At 38.4% G+C, this 16,783-nt stretch overlaps 2 protein-coding genes across 2 annotated transcripts; both read left to right on the forward strand.

Moving 5' to 3' along the window:
* Nucleotides 1–5,483: 5,483 nt before the first annotated feature.
* gpr78b (G protein-coupled receptor 78b) lies at nt 5,484–8,350 on the forward strand. The gene is made up of 3 exons (XM_079466766.1): nt 5,484–6,528; nt 6,632–6,745; nt 7,167–8,350. Exons 1-3 carry the CDS (start codon nt 5,861–5,863, stop codon nt 7,402–7,404), a joined length of 1,020 nt encoding a protein of 339 aa, XP_079322892.1. The 5' UTR covers nt 5,484–5,860; the 3' UTR covers nt 7,405–8,350.
* A 649-nt stretch (nt 8,351–8,999) lies between these two features.
* Nucleotides 9,000–15,224, forward strand: LOC306889307 (carboxypeptidase Z-like). Its single transcript, XM_079448103.1, has 11 exons — nt 9,000–9,303; nt 9,582–9,611; nt 10,633–11,007; nt 11,551–11,766; nt 12,027–12,256; nt 12,334–12,495; nt 12,591–12,746; nt 13,032–13,167; nt 13,288–13,427; nt 13,640–13,739; nt 13,949–15,224. The coding sequence occupies exons 1-11, from the start codon at nt 9,219–9,221 to the stop codon at nt 14,284–14,286; spliced, it is 1,968 nt and encodes a 655-aa protein (XP_079304229.1). The 5' UTR covers nt 9,000–9,218; the 3' UTR covers nt 14,287–15,224.
* Nucleotides 15,225–16,783: the final 1,559 nt, after the last annotated feature.

The following is a 16,783-nucleotide window of genomic DNA, read 5'->3' on the forward strand; positions in this document are numbered from 1 at the left end:
GCAGTGATCAGTCCAGACAACACCTGAAATATGTTCAGAGATAATTATCACAACATCTGCTTATAGTGAAACATTGCATACAGATGCAACAAATTATAAGAACAGGCAGGCAGACTTGCTTTTAGTTCATATTTATAATATTTATGCTTATCAGAAAAATAGTTTGACCTTTGACACACGACCAAGATTGAAAAGAACTCATCTACTTTAGTAAAATGTGTCATGCACACGTAGCAAAGAGAAACCAGACTTCATACTGTATCTTTGAAAATGCTCCATGACGTATCTGTAGTAAACACTGCAAATATGGAAGCTCACAGTCTTGGCAACACCACCCATAGAGCTATTAGATGATCCATACTCCAGTTTTCTGCAAATTAATGCAAATAGGCACATTATTATTTTAAATTGGGGTGAAATATTGTTGATATTTCGCAGAATAAAACAAAAATGATAAATTTACCTAAACGTTCATTCATTCATTCATTCATTTTCTTCCGCTTATCCGGGGCCGGGTCGCGGGGGCAGCAGTCTAAGCAGAGATACGTTAAGGTGGCGGTTCAAGGAGGGGAATTTACCTAAACGCATTACTATAAATGGTAAGTTCAGTAAACTGAAAATAATTTTGAAATGGTCTCTTTATATTTTCCATGTATCTCATGAAGCATGTTATTTTGTGGTGATTCACATCTTTCAATCTATGGCGCTACACTGTGAAAAATGCACATATTTTAACTTATAAACTAGTTTAAAAGCTGCCCTAAACTTTTAAGGTGAATCAAATTGGCTCAAGTCACTTGCATTTAAATAACTGATTTAAAACAATCTATTATCATTTATAAAATCTTTAATGACACAAAATAATTAGATTATTTCATATAAATAAAAAACATTACTTAACTTAGGTTCAAAAGTTGCCTTCAATGTTTAAGTTGAATGTTTTTACAGTGTACAAATGTGACATAGATTGTACCAAGATTCTGTGTTCTGGAGTAGGGTTCTGGATCGATGCCCAAAACATACATTGCACTTTGACATATAAATTAAATATTTTGTTTTGATATGTTAGGTAACCATCATAGGTGACCATTCCGATAAATAGGTTGGATCATTAATAAAATAATAAAGAATCTTTTTAAAATATTTCTTTTGGTCGAACAGGGTCAATTCTGTATTCTTTGTCCAGCAGTGAGCTGTAAAGGCTTTATTGATGCAAAATCTAGGTCCTGTTCTTTCTCCAGTTCTTTTGGTCTCTGGATGAAAGGAGCTCCCCCACGATTGAGGCAAAGGCTGACTCTGCCATGGCCAGCGGCACCCTGCAGTGGGCAGAACCATTCAGTTTTTAGGGGTTGAGATTTGTATACAATATTTTCTGCTTTGCTTCTAAACACTCACTAGACCACAGGTACAAACCATCAGATAAGCTTTCATAAAAGCGAAAGATGTTGTAACTATTTTCCAACAATCCCCATCTTTAAATCACAGCAGACATTTTCCGTACACTTTTGAACTCTCTATTGCATAACTGTCTCATCCACAGTAGTTGTGTGGGACTGTTTGGATTCTAAAGTGCTGTTTACTTCAAACCTTGTGGGATGTGCGACTGGGTTAGTTAAAAAAAGAAAAGGCATCTGCACCGACCACACGCACGCACCGTTTGTTAGAAACACAATGTGGTCTTATCTGTTTAGGAAAAATGCCAAGAAAGTATTTTAAGAACTCTTGGTTATTTTCCTCTGACGTTAAAGTGCTTTAATAACTATAAAATATCACATTGGAATGCATAAGTATTGCATCACACATGTCAGTGTCATCTCGAAGTTTACTTTTTAATGCTGTGATGGGTTATTTTAGTCCGTTTCGACAACTGACAGCAATACCTCACAAAACCCTGCGTGACTCACAATACCTGTTTGAGCGTACCCGAGCCAGCTGGGAATGCCTTACAAGATTTATTTCATGCTGTCTCTGTTGCCAAACAGCTCTCTGTTTAGCATCTTTACCATTGCAATTCTCAATAACACTGCCTGTATTACATAGAGCTGTTGTGGGCTATTAAAATATATTGTTTTTATTTTAAAACCCTGAGGTTGGAATTTAAATATGCCATTGACCACCATCCAACAGCAATGAGTGGCTGGCATGAGTCTGATAGTGACTGGAAATGTAGAGATGCCATGATCTGTTAGATTCACTATACACACACACACACACACACGCTGCAGTAGATGCTGGTGTGCCACCTGTGGCTAGATGCACATGTCAGAGATAACAGAGGCAGTGATGATTTATCTCAAAGCTGCAATGTTTTACCCGTGCTTACACCACACTGCGACATTACACAGTTCCCGGAAAACCATCCACGCTCACGAACACCTACCGTGCCGTTTTGTATAGATTTATCTGCGTTGTGTGCATTAAATTAGCAGTATATCAATATAATAGCAATGCCCACAGTGTATAATGACTGTTTATAAGGTTTTGACATGGAAATGGAATATGCTCAGCCTTAATTGTAATATCATGGCTTTCAAGCATATTAGTCATGTGTGTTGTAATAAAAGACTGGGGAACAATGAACACTCAAGGGGCATTATGACATCAAAGGTGGTCTAAAGCAGATCTAAAGTATGATCAGCGCTCGTGTGTTTGTCCACAGATGTACGTCCAGTGTGTCATTTTATGGAGGATCAGAAATTCAATATATTATATGTAACTATGTTTATAGAGCTGTATAAAGACCTTAAGTAACGAAGCGTTATTTTTTCTTACCTTAGAATGAGCTCTTCCTATCTACATACATCGCATGGAATTCGGCATGTTGTTTCTGCGGTAGCCCTAGACGGACAAATTGCTCTACAGAGCGTTTTTCGTAAATACGTTGTCACCCTCGGCAAAGAAGCGAAAACACGATGACATCTTAGTTCTGTGCAGCCACCGTAAGTGCTTTGAAATGGAGGGGTGGAGTGAGCTGTTGGTTCACAAGCTCACCTCTAGATGGCGCTTACATCTCCACATTGCTCCATTAACCTTGTGTTGTTTTCAATGGGAGAATTTTCTGCACTTTAATGTATTTCATTCAGCCGGTTTCTTACAGTTCTGTCACAAACATTGACTCCTGTTTCCGCCCGTTCTTTATTATTTTGGTTTAGTTTTCTAGCCATATTGCTTTGAGTTTTCTATCCTGACGCTTCTATTTTTAGACTTAAGTATGTCCTAGTATGTGTTTTAGAAATGAAAAGTAAAGATGTTCCTATTGAGCATGTACCTTGAACATTGAGTGATTCCATCCTATTATACTTGATCTGTAAAACATGTGCCATTAATAAAAAAAAAATTTACTTTGTTGAAGGCATGTTTAATGAAGCCAGAATGTTAAGCTATTTAACAAAATCTTTTTTGTGTCATATCTGTGATTGTTATTTTTTTTCGCTATAAAGTAAAAAAGCTTGATGAACTAAGTGTGTTGATTCCATCATTCTTGCCAGTGGCTGTAATGCGTGTAATGTATCCTTTTCATTACATGCATTACTGGTTTGGCTTTAGTGGCATTATTCTTTTACTTGGCTGTTGTCACGCGCTGTTGTTCAGATTATCAAATTGTAAATTACCATTACACCCACACACTCATAAAGTATACAGAATATATGTATTTATAACCAGAGCCTATTTTATGGAAGAAATGCAGAAAGTTGTGTTAAGAGGTTCCTCATATACGCATCAGTAGCCCTAAATTGACAAACTGCTCTACAGAACATGTTTCGTAAATACATTATCTCCTTCGGGCAATGCAGTGCTTCAAAATGGAGGGTTCGAGTGAGACGTTACTAGATGCTGCTAAGTTTCATACATTGGACCTTTAATAAAATAGGGACTAAAGCATATTAAAGCAATTTTTAGATTAGAGTTTGCGCATAGACCAGTAAAGCTGCTTTTATTGCATTCTTCCTCGGGCAATGCTGTTTACCCAGAATCTGTTCTCTCTGTTTATGTATGGTCACTTAGTGCCAATATAAGCAACACAACATTTTTAATGGTAATAAAAGACTTAGCTAAATATATTAGAACAATATGTACGTACTGATCACACCCCCACAGAATTAAACGCAAAGGGGAAAATATAATGCTTTTTATTTTCAGTTGGATACCAACCGTCTTCAATGTGCCACAGTCACAAGCATGAAAATCTCGCTAGAGCATGCAGGGAGCTTGAGTAATACAGAGGCCTCAAACTTGGGCAAAAATAATTTATAAGCAATAGAGTACTGAATTACAGGACATTTTAAAAGATGTATTATCAGTCTTGTAAGGTTCCACATTATTATCAAAAGTCTGTGTGTGCATGAGCTGAGCTTGTGAAATGTATTTACATAATATTAACAAGTTAATACTTTTTTTTTAAAGCACTACAGTCCACATACAGTACTACAAAATTATTTCTAATCACAGCACATTTCCACAGTTGTTTATTATGACCTTCTCCGTAACAGTGTGTTAGAGCCCTTGAAAAAAGGAAACTGCCTTTTTGACCCGTTTTCCCTGTGGGTTTTAATAAATGTTGGGAAGTCATGGGGGATTACTGATATAAAGTCAAGCCATGACAGGGACGATAAAAAGCACTTAACCTTGTCCCTCTTGACCTCAGCTAGGTGCTACGGTACACACTGGGCCAAACTAAGCCCATTTATTTCTAGACGTGTCTTCGCCTTAACTGAGATATTTACACTGAGGCCTAAATGTGGGCTCAGTTCATTTATGATCGTATGTACGTCACATTTTTACATAAACCTTTATTGTCTGTTCATTGTTTTACATCATATATTGCATTTGCAGCGATGACCAGATCCATTCAGTTATTTCGGTGTTCTTTGCCAATTTGTCTAAAGGGGAGAAAAAGTTTAAATGACATATAATAGCAAAATCAAACTAAGAAGTTGACAGAAACCTGACAGATAGACAGAGATATGGAGTGTATTTAAGTACAGTACAGAGTGCAGGTGAGTACATTCACAGGCTCTCTTTTATTCAGACAGACACAGGTGGGATAATGAGCCTTTATCATGCTGATAGATTTACAATAGAGGAGACACCCACAGCGCGCTTGTCCCCAGAAGCACAGCTGGCTCTGTCTCTCAGCTATTGTCTTGCTCGTTTCGATTTGGCATTTGTAAAGAGCTGATAGCGAGCCTGCTTCTGACTCGTGCTTCCTGGGGAAACCCATCACTGATTTCTATTGCTAGCTTCTGGTCACTTATACACCATTGGTTGTTTTCAATTCCACAGTTACGCAGTATGTATTATGTTGTTTATGTTGAAGAGGTCCCAGACAAGTTCAACTTTTAAGTGCTTTTTTAAAACAATGGTTTGACGATATATTTGATAAATGAATTGATCTGACATAGTAGCGCTGCCACACGATTTCAATTTCACCCTTTCTGCAAAAAAGGCCTCCCACAGTCGCTGCCCTTGTGCGCATGATCCAAGAACAAAGCCGTACTGAGCGTGATATAGTCCCTGAGCTCCACCAACACCAGCACTGTGAAGCGCAGGACCGAACGCATCTAGCATGATGGAAATTAAACGGCGTTATTTTGCAATTAAAGTGGAGTTTATTCATCAGAGATGATTTTTTTATGTTATGTAATGTGAAAAATCGGAAATGTGCAGACGTGAAAAGAAGACGCGATTACGATTCAGCACTCTGGACAGCGCACGCAAGTTGCGCCTGACGCAACTCGCCGGAGTTATTTGGTCTCTGCTGAACTAACGCCGCGTTTAACCGATGAAGAATCATGCAACTCATAACATATTTACCAATAACAGTGGCAAATACACCGCAAGTGGACTTTTAAAGTGAGAAATGGACTTTACGGAAATCCTATTTGCTCTGTTTATCGTCGTGGTCGCGATCGTTTCTCTGTTGTCGAACTTACTGGTGTTGCTATGTTTCATCCACAGCGGCGAGATACGCCGACAGGTGCCAGGTGTGTTCACCATGAACTTATCGTTTTGCAACATACTCATTTCCGTCCTGAACATGCCGTCCACTTTAGTGGGGATTGTAAAAAACCAGCAGCCTTTTGGGGACTGCCTCTGTCGCACGGTCAGCTTTCTGGAGACCTTTCTGACAGCCAACAGCATGCTGAGCATGGCAGCGCTCAGTATAGACCGTTGGATCGCCGTGGTTTTCCCGCTGAGTTACTCCAGCAAAATGCGCTACCGGGACGCGCTGGTCATGGTGTGTTATTCGTGGCTTCACTCGTTCACATTCTCCCTCATCCCGCTGCTTTTCTCCTGGTTTGACTACAGTCCCATTTACGCATCTTGCACGTTGCATTTGAGCGAGGAGAGCGCACGGATTAAGTTTACCGTGTTTACCATTGTCTTTCATGCCACCAGCTTCATGCTTTCCCTCTTGATTTTGTGCGTTACATACTTAAAGGTGTTAAAAGTTGCACGCTTTCACTGCAAGAGGATTGACATAATAACCATGCAGACCCTCTTCTTACTGGTAGATATTCACCCAAGGTATTTACGACGATCTATTCTCAGTACGATCTAGGCTTGTTTACAAGGCTCCCCACGCATCGCACGTATATCTCATTAACACGTTATAATTATTCTTTTGTAGTGTAAAGCAACGCTGTCTCGCGGAACAAAAGAGGAGGAAACAGCGCGCAACTAAGAAAATCAGCATTTTCATTGGATCTTTCATCATCTGTTTCGCTCCTTATGTCATTACAAGGTAAGTGCTATTTATAACGTTTGCATTTAAAGCTGTGCCACATAACCAGAGATGGAATAAATGAGCGATATTTTAAGATTAAGACAATCCATACAAAAAGTGTCTAGAAATGGCGTCATTAAACTGAGTCGTGAGATGACGTTGACAAGTCTGAGGTGACAGGACGTACTAACACTTTTAGATGCTCAGGTGATTGGCTCATGATTCCTAAATAAAGCTCAACTGAAAACGTTTTCTGTCAGCAACATTTACTGTTCCCTAGACTTATTAATTCACATAATTAAATGTAATAAAATATTCTATACAAAATCATGTTCAGTTTTGGCACATGACTCACATGCACACCAGAATAGTAAGATTCAGTTTGGTTCTTTCCTACATACTGTCAATTATTGTTAATGGATTCTTTTTTGTTTCCAAGGTTGGCTGAGCTTCTTCCCTTTGTGGATATTAACCGACACTGGGGTATTGTCAGCAAGTGTTTAACATACTGTAAGGCGGCTTCAGATCCCTACGCATACTGCCTCCTGCGGCAGCAGTACAAGAAGGTCTTGGTAACAGTAGCCAATCGGCTGCTAAAGCGTGATTTGTACCCCTCCTCTGGACACAGCAGCTCTATGGACACAGAGAATGACTGCAGTCTTCAAAGGATTAGCTAATGACACAATTACACGGACTGGAACATCTCAATGCCTTGATTTCAAAAGTGTGTGAGAAAGAACGTCTGATTGTGTGTTTCTTGTGTGTGTGTGTGTGTGTGTGTGTGTGTGAGAGAGAGAGAGAGAGAGAGAGAGAGAGATGGAGAAACAGAGGATTGTGTGCCGCTGTTGGTGATGGTACTGTAACAGTGATGGGCCACTCTAATATAACCAGAGTGTCGTGATTAACAGCAGCTCAGTACAGAACATATTCACACAGACACACTGATTCTGGGCTGCAGAGTAACATCGTGTCACATCTTGGCTTGATATCATGGTGCACTTATATACTGCGGTACAGTATATACTTTCATTCTAATGTGTCCCCAGCTAAAAAGATTCAATCAAAAAGATTAAAAAGCTTATTATTTTCTCATGGGACTGAGATTCGGAGAATCTACAAAATGCCAATTCATACCAGTTTACTTAGATAATTGTATATTTTTGATGTGTCATTGGAGTTGACTCTCTTGTGAAATGACTTTCTACTCCCAAGCCTATTGGTCACTGGACAGTGATGCACTTTGTTATCTTAGTATTTGATATTAGTGACAGAACACCCAAAGTTGAACATCTCTACTACTGATGTCAGACCTTTTATTGTAACTGAATGTAGTAGATTCATGTAACAGCTCGCTAGTACATTGTATTTTTGGTGGAATGTTGCGAGTACTTTCTAAAGGTGAATTTGTTAGATTCTTGATGTAGCTACTTTGCACAGCACAAGGAATTTATAGTGTATTTATTTATTTAATATTTTTCAGTGAAACAGTTGTGGGGTTTACGGCATATCAGAGTTCAAACTACTTAAGTGCTTTATACAGGTGTATTAGTGCCAGATTTGTTAACATTTGTTGAATCTACTGTTTTGTGAAAATGGTGCAATAAAGATATATTGTAGGATTATATTATATGAATATACTGTATATATTGTAGGAATAATTAAATCACACAATGATTTAACCTTTAACTGAAAAAAAGGCTGCTTAACTAAATTAATACAAGGTGGACTGAATCATTGTTCATTTAGCATGGGTGTACTTCTTTCTGTAAGTTGTAGAGAGAAATGTACTAGTTTGTGACATTTCTAAACATTCATTTATCGTCATTTTTATATTCGATAAATATTAAACGAAGAAGTACGAGAGAAATGGGTCACACTTTGCTATAAGGTGTCATTCATTAACATAGTAATGGATTAGCGAACATCAACTATATATTTTCAGTATTTATTAGTATGTTAATGCTAGTTAATAATACAATTGGTTATATCCTATTCATGTTAGTTATGCATTAACTAATGTTGCCAGATGCATCTTCAAAAATGTACGAGTAGCCTAAATGTTGAAATAAATGTGTGCGGAGACAAATAAATGCCACATTATAAGTGTTATAAAAAAATAATTAGTGCAGAAATCCAGAAGAATGCGTCTGCAGAATCCTTCAACATTTTGAGACCATCCAAACGAAAAACAGGACACTGTACACAGGGACAGTGAAAACAGGGACTGTGAAAGACTTGGTAAAAAGCCATGTTTCAGCGCCAGGGGTGGGTTATACTAAAACCTTCCGCCATCATTTCGTTCAGTCCTGACGTTATTGCTGGTGCGGTTGTTGTCGAGTTGAGCGTCTTTTCCAACTCGTTTTATAAGGATCACACATAAGCCTACAAGTTTTTCTTTATAATGAAATAGAGGACGAAACAAAGCGCGAAAGGAAACAGTATCCGAGTCTGAGAAAGTTTTATATGAGTGGATCGTAGTTTGGACAGCAAAATGATAAAGGTCGTTTTTCTTCTAAATGCAGTGACTTTGGTTCGCTGTGTTCTGCCTCCGTGTGAACCTGGCAACTATTTTCAGGGTAAGTCGTCATACAAACATTTATACAAGTAGGCTATTTTTTAACTAATACAAACTCCAAAGCGCACAAAGACTGAAACTACATAAGTACGATGTTAACATAAACGTTTTTTTTTTGTTACATTTTCATCATTTGTTCTGTAGAGTTTGTATGTGGTGCTGATTTGAAGACGCTATCTGGTTGTTTAAAACATTAATGTCAAAAGAAAATGTGTTACAAGATTCGCTTTACAGCGCCATCAAGTGTTTCTCACAGTAATATGCTTCTTACTTTCATAGGTTGGTGTAAAGTTGCGGTTGTGCCAAAACGTAAGTGCCGACTAGTTTGCATTAAAATCAATGTCCCATTACTACTTTACGGCATTACTGTCATCATTCAGTTACCCACACCTGCATAAATGTCTTAGTTCTGCTGAACACAAATATAGATTTGAAGGAATGTTTTTAATGAACGCCTTTGTTCAGTTGAAGATATTTTAAATAAAGTTGGAAAGCAAACGCTCCTGGGGCACCTATGACTACAAGTAATTTTTCTACTATGGTAGTCAATAGTGCCCCACACCTATTTGGATGCTGACGTTCTATCAAATATCTTTCTTTGTGTTTAGCAGAACAAATATACAGATCTGCAACAACTTGAGTGACAGATGATGACAGAATTTTCATTTTAGCTTGAACTGTCCCTTTAATGCCATAGGTTACATTTCAACAGGGTTAATGCTGTGTAAGCATCTTTACTGTATAAGATACATTTCCAGACCCATCTTATTATATTAAAATCAAATAATTTTTTTCGTATTTGTCCTTTATTCGTTTTGGAAAGTGGATGGAAGTGCAAGGGGTAGATGACCCTTTCCACACAGCTCCAATTTTTGGGATGGAGGTTTGATCCATTGTGACAGAACAAGAAAGCGAGAGAAAAACTCAATACTTCATTTTTTCTATTTTAAGGCGAGCTCTTGTTGAGAAATGAAATCTTCTGCAGGCTTCAGGGTTTCTCCTCATATGGCTGCCCAAATGATCGATTGCACTATGAAATATTGATATTTTAATCTGAGAGGGAAAGTAGAGGATAAAACATTGGAGTAGCCTAATAAGTGTAGTCTACTTTCGCAGACAGACACTTTTTATTCATTGGTTATACTTATTTGACAATAGCACCATTTAAGAAGATATACTACAGATCAAACAATTTATATAACAGCTCACAAACACATAACAAACACGCAGGGAATAATGCATTGTTTAATCTCTTTAAAGAGGACATTTGTTTTTAAAACTGTGACTAGACCACATTCTGGTTACAATATGTTTCTTATTCTTTCCTCAGCAAAATGCACAGACATTTTTCTTGGATACTGTGATGATATGTCCTACTCCAAGACTTTATTCCCTAACCTCCTGGAACATAAGACACGTGAAGAAGCCGAGCTGAGCACAGAATACCTGCTGTTAAGCGTGATCCATTCTTTACTAAAAGGAGTGTGCAACCCAGACATACGCATGCTCGGCTGCTCAGTGCTCGCCCCACGCTGCGACAACGGCAAGATCATAAAACCCTGTCGCAGCTCCTGTGAGTTAGTGCATAAGAGCTGTGCTCACGCATTTGAGGGCATTGACATGGCTTGGCCTTATTTCTTAGACTGTGATCGTTTTTTCGTCAGTGAGGAGGAGGGCTGCTATGACCCTCTGGAAGGCCTGAGAGGTAAATGCATCTCTTATTTCGATACACTTATACACTTATAAATAAAGGTGCTTAAAAGGTTCTTCACAGCAATTCTATGTAAGAACCATTTTTTCTTCCACAAAGAACCATTCAGTCAAAGGTTCTTTGATGAAACCGTTTCTTTGTTACTTTTTGAATAATCTGAAGGACCTTTCTTCGCCACAAAGAACCTTTTTTGAAACAGAAGGGTTCGCCAGATGTTAATATTTTGAAGCACCTTTTTTAAAGCATGTAGGTGCTTTCCGATAAACTTTAAGAAGGATTTAGAAGATGTTCCTGATTGTTTAGCACAAAGTTGCTGAGTGTGATGAAGTGTGCAATTGCCTTCATAGCCTTTAACTCAATGGGCCAAACTTATTTATATTTTAATTTGATTTAAAGTAAAAAAATTTACGTTTTTTTAATTATTTATTTCGCCCATAAATCACTCACCTTAAGTTTCGTACCCAAAATGTATAATATTAGACTAATCAGTGTGTAACTAATTTCAAGCATGAACATTAAGTCATTTTTCCTTTAAAGAGACGCAGGAGATAGTCGTGCCTAGTGTCTCTCCTGAAGAGCCTTCTACAGCTATTAAGTTCGCCTATCACTCCAACACCCAGATGATAAACATTCTGAAAAAGACAGCGGCTCAATGTCTACATATCGCCAGAACATACAGCATTGGAAGAAGCGTTGAAGGCAAAGATCTGCTTGTGATCGAGTTTTCAAGCAACCCTGGAGCCCATGAATCACGTAAGTAACTTCTGAAGCCGTAGGCAAAGCTTGAGCAACCATAAATTCAGAGGGATTTTCCCACAGTTTGATTAGCAGCACTGAAGTTGACCACAGGATCGAACTGTTTATAATGTTTCAGGCATTTAAACATCAACCTATAAACTCCTTAAGAAAGAAGTTCTACAAACTATGCAAACATTTACTGCATAATAATTAATTACGAAGAATACAATTGTTTACAAAAGTGTAAAAAACTGTCTTTTCACTTTTCTCTGCAGTGGAACCAGAGGTCAGATACATTGGAAACATGCATGGGAATGAGGTCATGGGCAGAGAGCTTCTCGTCTATCTTGCCCAGTACCTGTGTTCTGAATACTTACTTGGAAACAGTCGGATCCAGACTCTTGTAAACACCACCCGGATTCACATTCTTCCATCCATGAACCCGGATGGGTACGAGCGGGCCTCTGCTGACATGCAAAGTGGAAGCGACACTGATTATGATGAGGTAAAAATCATTAGGATCTAAATATACATATAAAGCCATGAAACTTTTATATAAAGGTAACAACTTACTTGCTTCAGGCTGCCCAACCCAGAGCGAATTCTATTGGAAGAGCCAATGCACAGAATATAGACCTCAACAGGAACTTCCCAGACCTCACCTCTATCTTTTACAACCGTCGCAGATTCAAACGATACCGTAGCGATCATATTCACATCCCCACTTCTTACTGGTTTGGTAAGGTAGGAAGCACCCTGAACAAAACTGTTAGCAAATGCACTTTTTTACACTTTCAAATATGACTACACACAGGCATGTGTGGCTTGTACGTGTACAGGTGGCTCCGGAAACATATGCTGTTATGAAATGGATGCGCTCCATTCCGTTTGTTATATCAGCCAACCTTCACGGGGGAGATCTGGTGGTCTCTTACCCATTTGATCTTTCAAAACACCCACTAGAGAACATGTTCTCCCCCACTCCAGATGAACAGGTATGCATTTTTATAAAATCTGAACTGTATAGATATACTGTATACCTGTTGACGATTATATACAGTATATATATGATATTGCACAAAATATTCATTTATATTGTATCTTCTACTGTGAACTATACAAATCTTAAAATATTTGTAAAAATAATAAAAAGTCTAAACTCAAGATCTGGGTATTGCTAAAACCCTGCTAATTAATGTACAAACATTTCATGTAAAATATGGTCAAATGACACCTCGTAATTCAGTTGCAGAAGTTTACATTAGTTTTTTCTATTACAGGTGTTTTCAAAGTTATCCAGAACATATGCAGACGCACATGCCACCATGTCAAGTGATGACATGAGCAGGTGTGGAGGAACGTTTGCCGATAAAGGTGGTACAGTGAATGGAGCCAAATGGTATAGCATTGCAGGGGGTAAGTTACGATGACACACCTGCCAGTTTAATTAAATAAATGAATATGTTAAATAAAATAAAAGTATTTACATTTAACCATTTGAGAACTGCTCATCTTCAGCTTTTTTCTCTTGGACAGGAATGTCAGATTTCAGCTATCTCCACACGAACTGCTTTGAGATAACAGTAGAGTTGGGCTGTGATAAATTTCCAGCAGAGGAAGACCTTTACACAGGGTGGCAAGAAAACAAGGAGGCTCTTTTGAGCTTTATGGAGGCGGTGAGCTCATTCTCTTTTTGAGAGGGCTGTGCTAATGCTTGCTTCCTCAAGCCCTTTGCACTGTTTTTATTTTGTGTCTTCCGTAGACCGTTTATTAATTTAGTCTTCAATGTGAAAAAACGAAAAGAGGAATACATCTATTTATGCCTGTTCCAGCTAGACTGAAATGTAAATGATACACTACAAAGTGAAAGTTTGTGTGTTTTCCACAGGTGCATCAAGGGATTAAAGGTATTGTAAAGGGTGATAATGGAAAAGGGATCAAAGGAGCCACCGTGTCCGTCAAGGGTATAAGTCATGACATTAGAACAGGTGCGGCAGTCAGGCTGTATGCTTGCAGTTGGCATACATTTAATACACATATTTCAACATCATGATCATTATTAACATCATCATGCCATTGCTTTAATTCTAAATAATTGAGAAATTCAAAATAAATAGTCATATATTTTAGTGCACATTACATTTTAATTTTCATTGATTTTGTAATAACTTTACTGCATTTATTCTCTATTTATCAGCTGAGGATGGAGATTACTGGAGGTTACTGACATCTGGCGTCTACATTGTGACAGCCTCTGCACCAGGGTACTCCAAGGCCATGAAGAAGGTCCATCTTCCCGCTAACATGCAAAGAGCTGGCCGTGTAGATTTTGTGCTCAAGAAGGTCGAAGTGCAGCCAGAGCTTGACACATCTGTTGATACCTATGAACGGTTTGACCCTTTCAACCGATTTTCTCAATATAATATAAGAGACACCGTGCAGAGAGAAGAGAGAATACAAGAAAAACCCTGGTGGTGGTCTTATTTCACTCACTCCACCATCCAAGCTCCCACCTGGCTACTTAGAAGGCACTAGAGCGCCATCTGCTGGTCAAATGCACATCTTCGATTTTTGTCACTCACAGGACCCCATCAGCACTGCACATGAAGCCGTGCACTTATTACAAATACTCGTTGTTAATTATTACTCAAATTAATTTGAAGCCATCAGCTGTTAATGAGAACAAAATTGCCAGTGGACCATCAAGAGTAAAAATCATACATAGTCATAATGCTCCAGGTTTAAAAAAGTCAATTTCTAAACGCTGCCTATGCGTGTCGATATATATAACGTTTTCATTGATATTTGTTCTATTCTCATTTAAGTTTAAAATGTATGTTCACATATTAAATAAATACATCAGCCCTACAAACATCTTAGTGCTATGTTTCCTTTTAAGAACGCATACATCGGAGCCCAGAAGCCACTATAACCCTCTGTCTACCCACAAAACCACCGAGATTATTCAACGAGGAAATAGGCTTGTTTGAGATGAGCAAAATCTGCGCAGAACCGATCACCGGTGATCACCGCGAGATGCATGACGGTTAGAAAAGTGTCCGAGTTCCGTCCGCCTTGCTCTGATGTCATGCTGACGTGTGCCAGAAAACTCTCGCGACGGCGAGTCGGCTGTGTCGGATTGAGCAGTCGAGCGCAGTTGCTCTCCTCCGACTGCGCTGTTCAAAAGCATGATGGGAAACGACTGACTGACGACACAGCTTCAAGCTCATTGGCTGAGAATGTCAACTGAAACATTTTCTCTTCATTCTAAGAATTAGATTACGCATCTGTTAATTTATATTTACATGCAAACTAAACAAAAACAAAACCCGCCTGGTGAAGTTAAGAATTAGGACATGCGTTTATTTTATATTTCTCTTCATTAGAATTCTTCCTTGTTGTAATTTTCACTTTATTCTATTGTATGTTTGTGTGAATTAATAAATCAATCAATAAAAAATATACATGCACACATACATATCTAAATTCAATTCGATTAACATAGCGCTTTTACACTTTGCATCCAAAGCAGCTTTACAGGGGGAAAACGATGTGGTTTCATCTGAGAAGTGTCAGGGTCTTAAAACAAGGGAAGAAATTCTGAAGAATGTTTGCTACAATACAGCTTTGACTTGCATGGTATGGAAAAATATTATGGACTTGAAATGGTAGCAGAAACCTCCTTGTTTTAAAATAACATTTGTTATGGCCTCTGTCTCTCAAAAGCAACTTGCTATTTACTTCATTTGCCATTTGTTTATACAATCCTTGAAAATGTCTTACATGTTGTTGTGAAAGCTTTTTATTTGGACATTATTTGACACATTCTGTGATTATTATTGTAACCATCTTCATGTAAGAACAGTGGTATTTCGATTACATCCACTTCGTCTGCGATAAAAAACGCTAACGCGATCTCCTCCATTGTTCACGTTTGCAGGCGAGAAAACAGCGAGATTCAGAAAGTGTCCGACTTCAAAGGTCTTTTTTGACTCCTCCCCTTACTGCAGCCGCCTACTCTCACCTACATCTCAGGCGAGGCGCATCTCAAACAAGCCTAATGGCTCACGTAACACGCACAACTCGTCATTTCTAAAGTTAAAGTTACGCGCACGAGTGTGTATGTTTGTGAATTTCTAAACGTATTACACATAATAATTAAGGTGTTGATTTACAGTAATAAAAACAAACCAAACGAATATGACAGTTTTTCTTCTTAACGGCCACTAGAGGCCACTGCTGAATAAACTATAAATATACCATTTACGTGCTTTATAGCGCTAAAAGTGGTTCCCCTATGATTACGAGCCAAGAAGCCATTTAATAGCAATGGTTTTAGTGTACGTTTTTACCTGTTAATGTACCAATGCTGTAGATGAGCCTCCAGCTTGAGTTTTTTGTTCACCCAAAAAGGTAAATTCTCTCCTTATTTCCTCAAGTTGTCTCAAAATTCTTATGAAAGACAAAGAACCAAACAGTCGGGGCACTATTGACTTTCACGGGGGAAAAAACACCGGTAGTCCATTATTAGTCAATATTTCCATGGCGATACGTGATGCTTGTCACGTGACCACAATGACAGCTCTGTATACAGTATGAGGGATGTGTTGCTTATTCTTTTTTATTCCAAATATTCACCCCGCAAGCTGTTTGAAAATTCTCAAATATATATATAAGTAAATATATATGAGTCTAAACACTTCATATAAACGTATTATTTTGCTAGAACTTTTGTGTATGTTAATGTCTGAAAGCTCAAATAAACAATATGGCCTATGTGCTTAAAAAATGCATTGTGACGTAGCAAGTGCGGAGCTCACCTCCGAGAAAGCAGATGTGAATTAAGCAGTCTGGATCGCACGCTCCAGGGATCGGCCCTAAAATCGACGTGATTGTACGCGTTAAAACGATAAAAAAAAGCAGTTGCATATAAAATAAAAACAGTGCAGTTGTATTTCGTGCAACTATTTGCGTTTGCCTTCTAATTTACAAACGACCCCCTTTCAGGGAGACCCAGCGGGCCGGACAATGC

The sequence above is a fragment of the Barbatula barbatula genome (assembly GCF_947034865.1).
Source record: "Barbatula barbatula genome assembly, chromosome: 1".
NCBI classification, from domain to species: Eukaryota; Metazoa; Chordata; class Actinopteri; order Cypriniformes; family Nemacheilidae; genus Barbatula; species Barbatula barbatula.

Coding starts and splice junctions, on each gene's coding strand:
- gpr78b (XM_079466766.1), top strand. CDS start 5,861: ATGGACTTTACGGAAATCCTATTTGCTCTGTTTATCGTCGTGGTCGCG. Junction 6,529..6,631: donor CTGGTAGATATTCACCCAAG/GTATTTACGACG, acceptor ATTCTTTTGTAG/TGTAAAGCAACGCTGTCTCG. Junction 6,746..7,166: donor GCTCCTTATGTCATTACAAG/GTAAGTGCTATT, acceptor TTTGTTTCCAAG/GTTGGCTGAGCTTCTTCCCT.
- LOC306889307 (XM_079448103.1), top strand. CDS start 9,219: ATGATAAAGGTCGTTTTTCTTCTAAATGCAGTGACTTTGGTTCGCTGT. Junction 9,612..10,632: donor AGTTGCGGTTGTGCCAAAAC/GTAAGTGCCGAC, acceptor TTCTTTCCTCAG/CAAAATGCACAGACATTTTT. Junction 13,428..13,639: donor TTTTGAGCTTTATGGAGGCG/GTGAGCTCATTC, acceptor TGTTTTCCACAG/GTGCATCAAGGGATTAAAGG.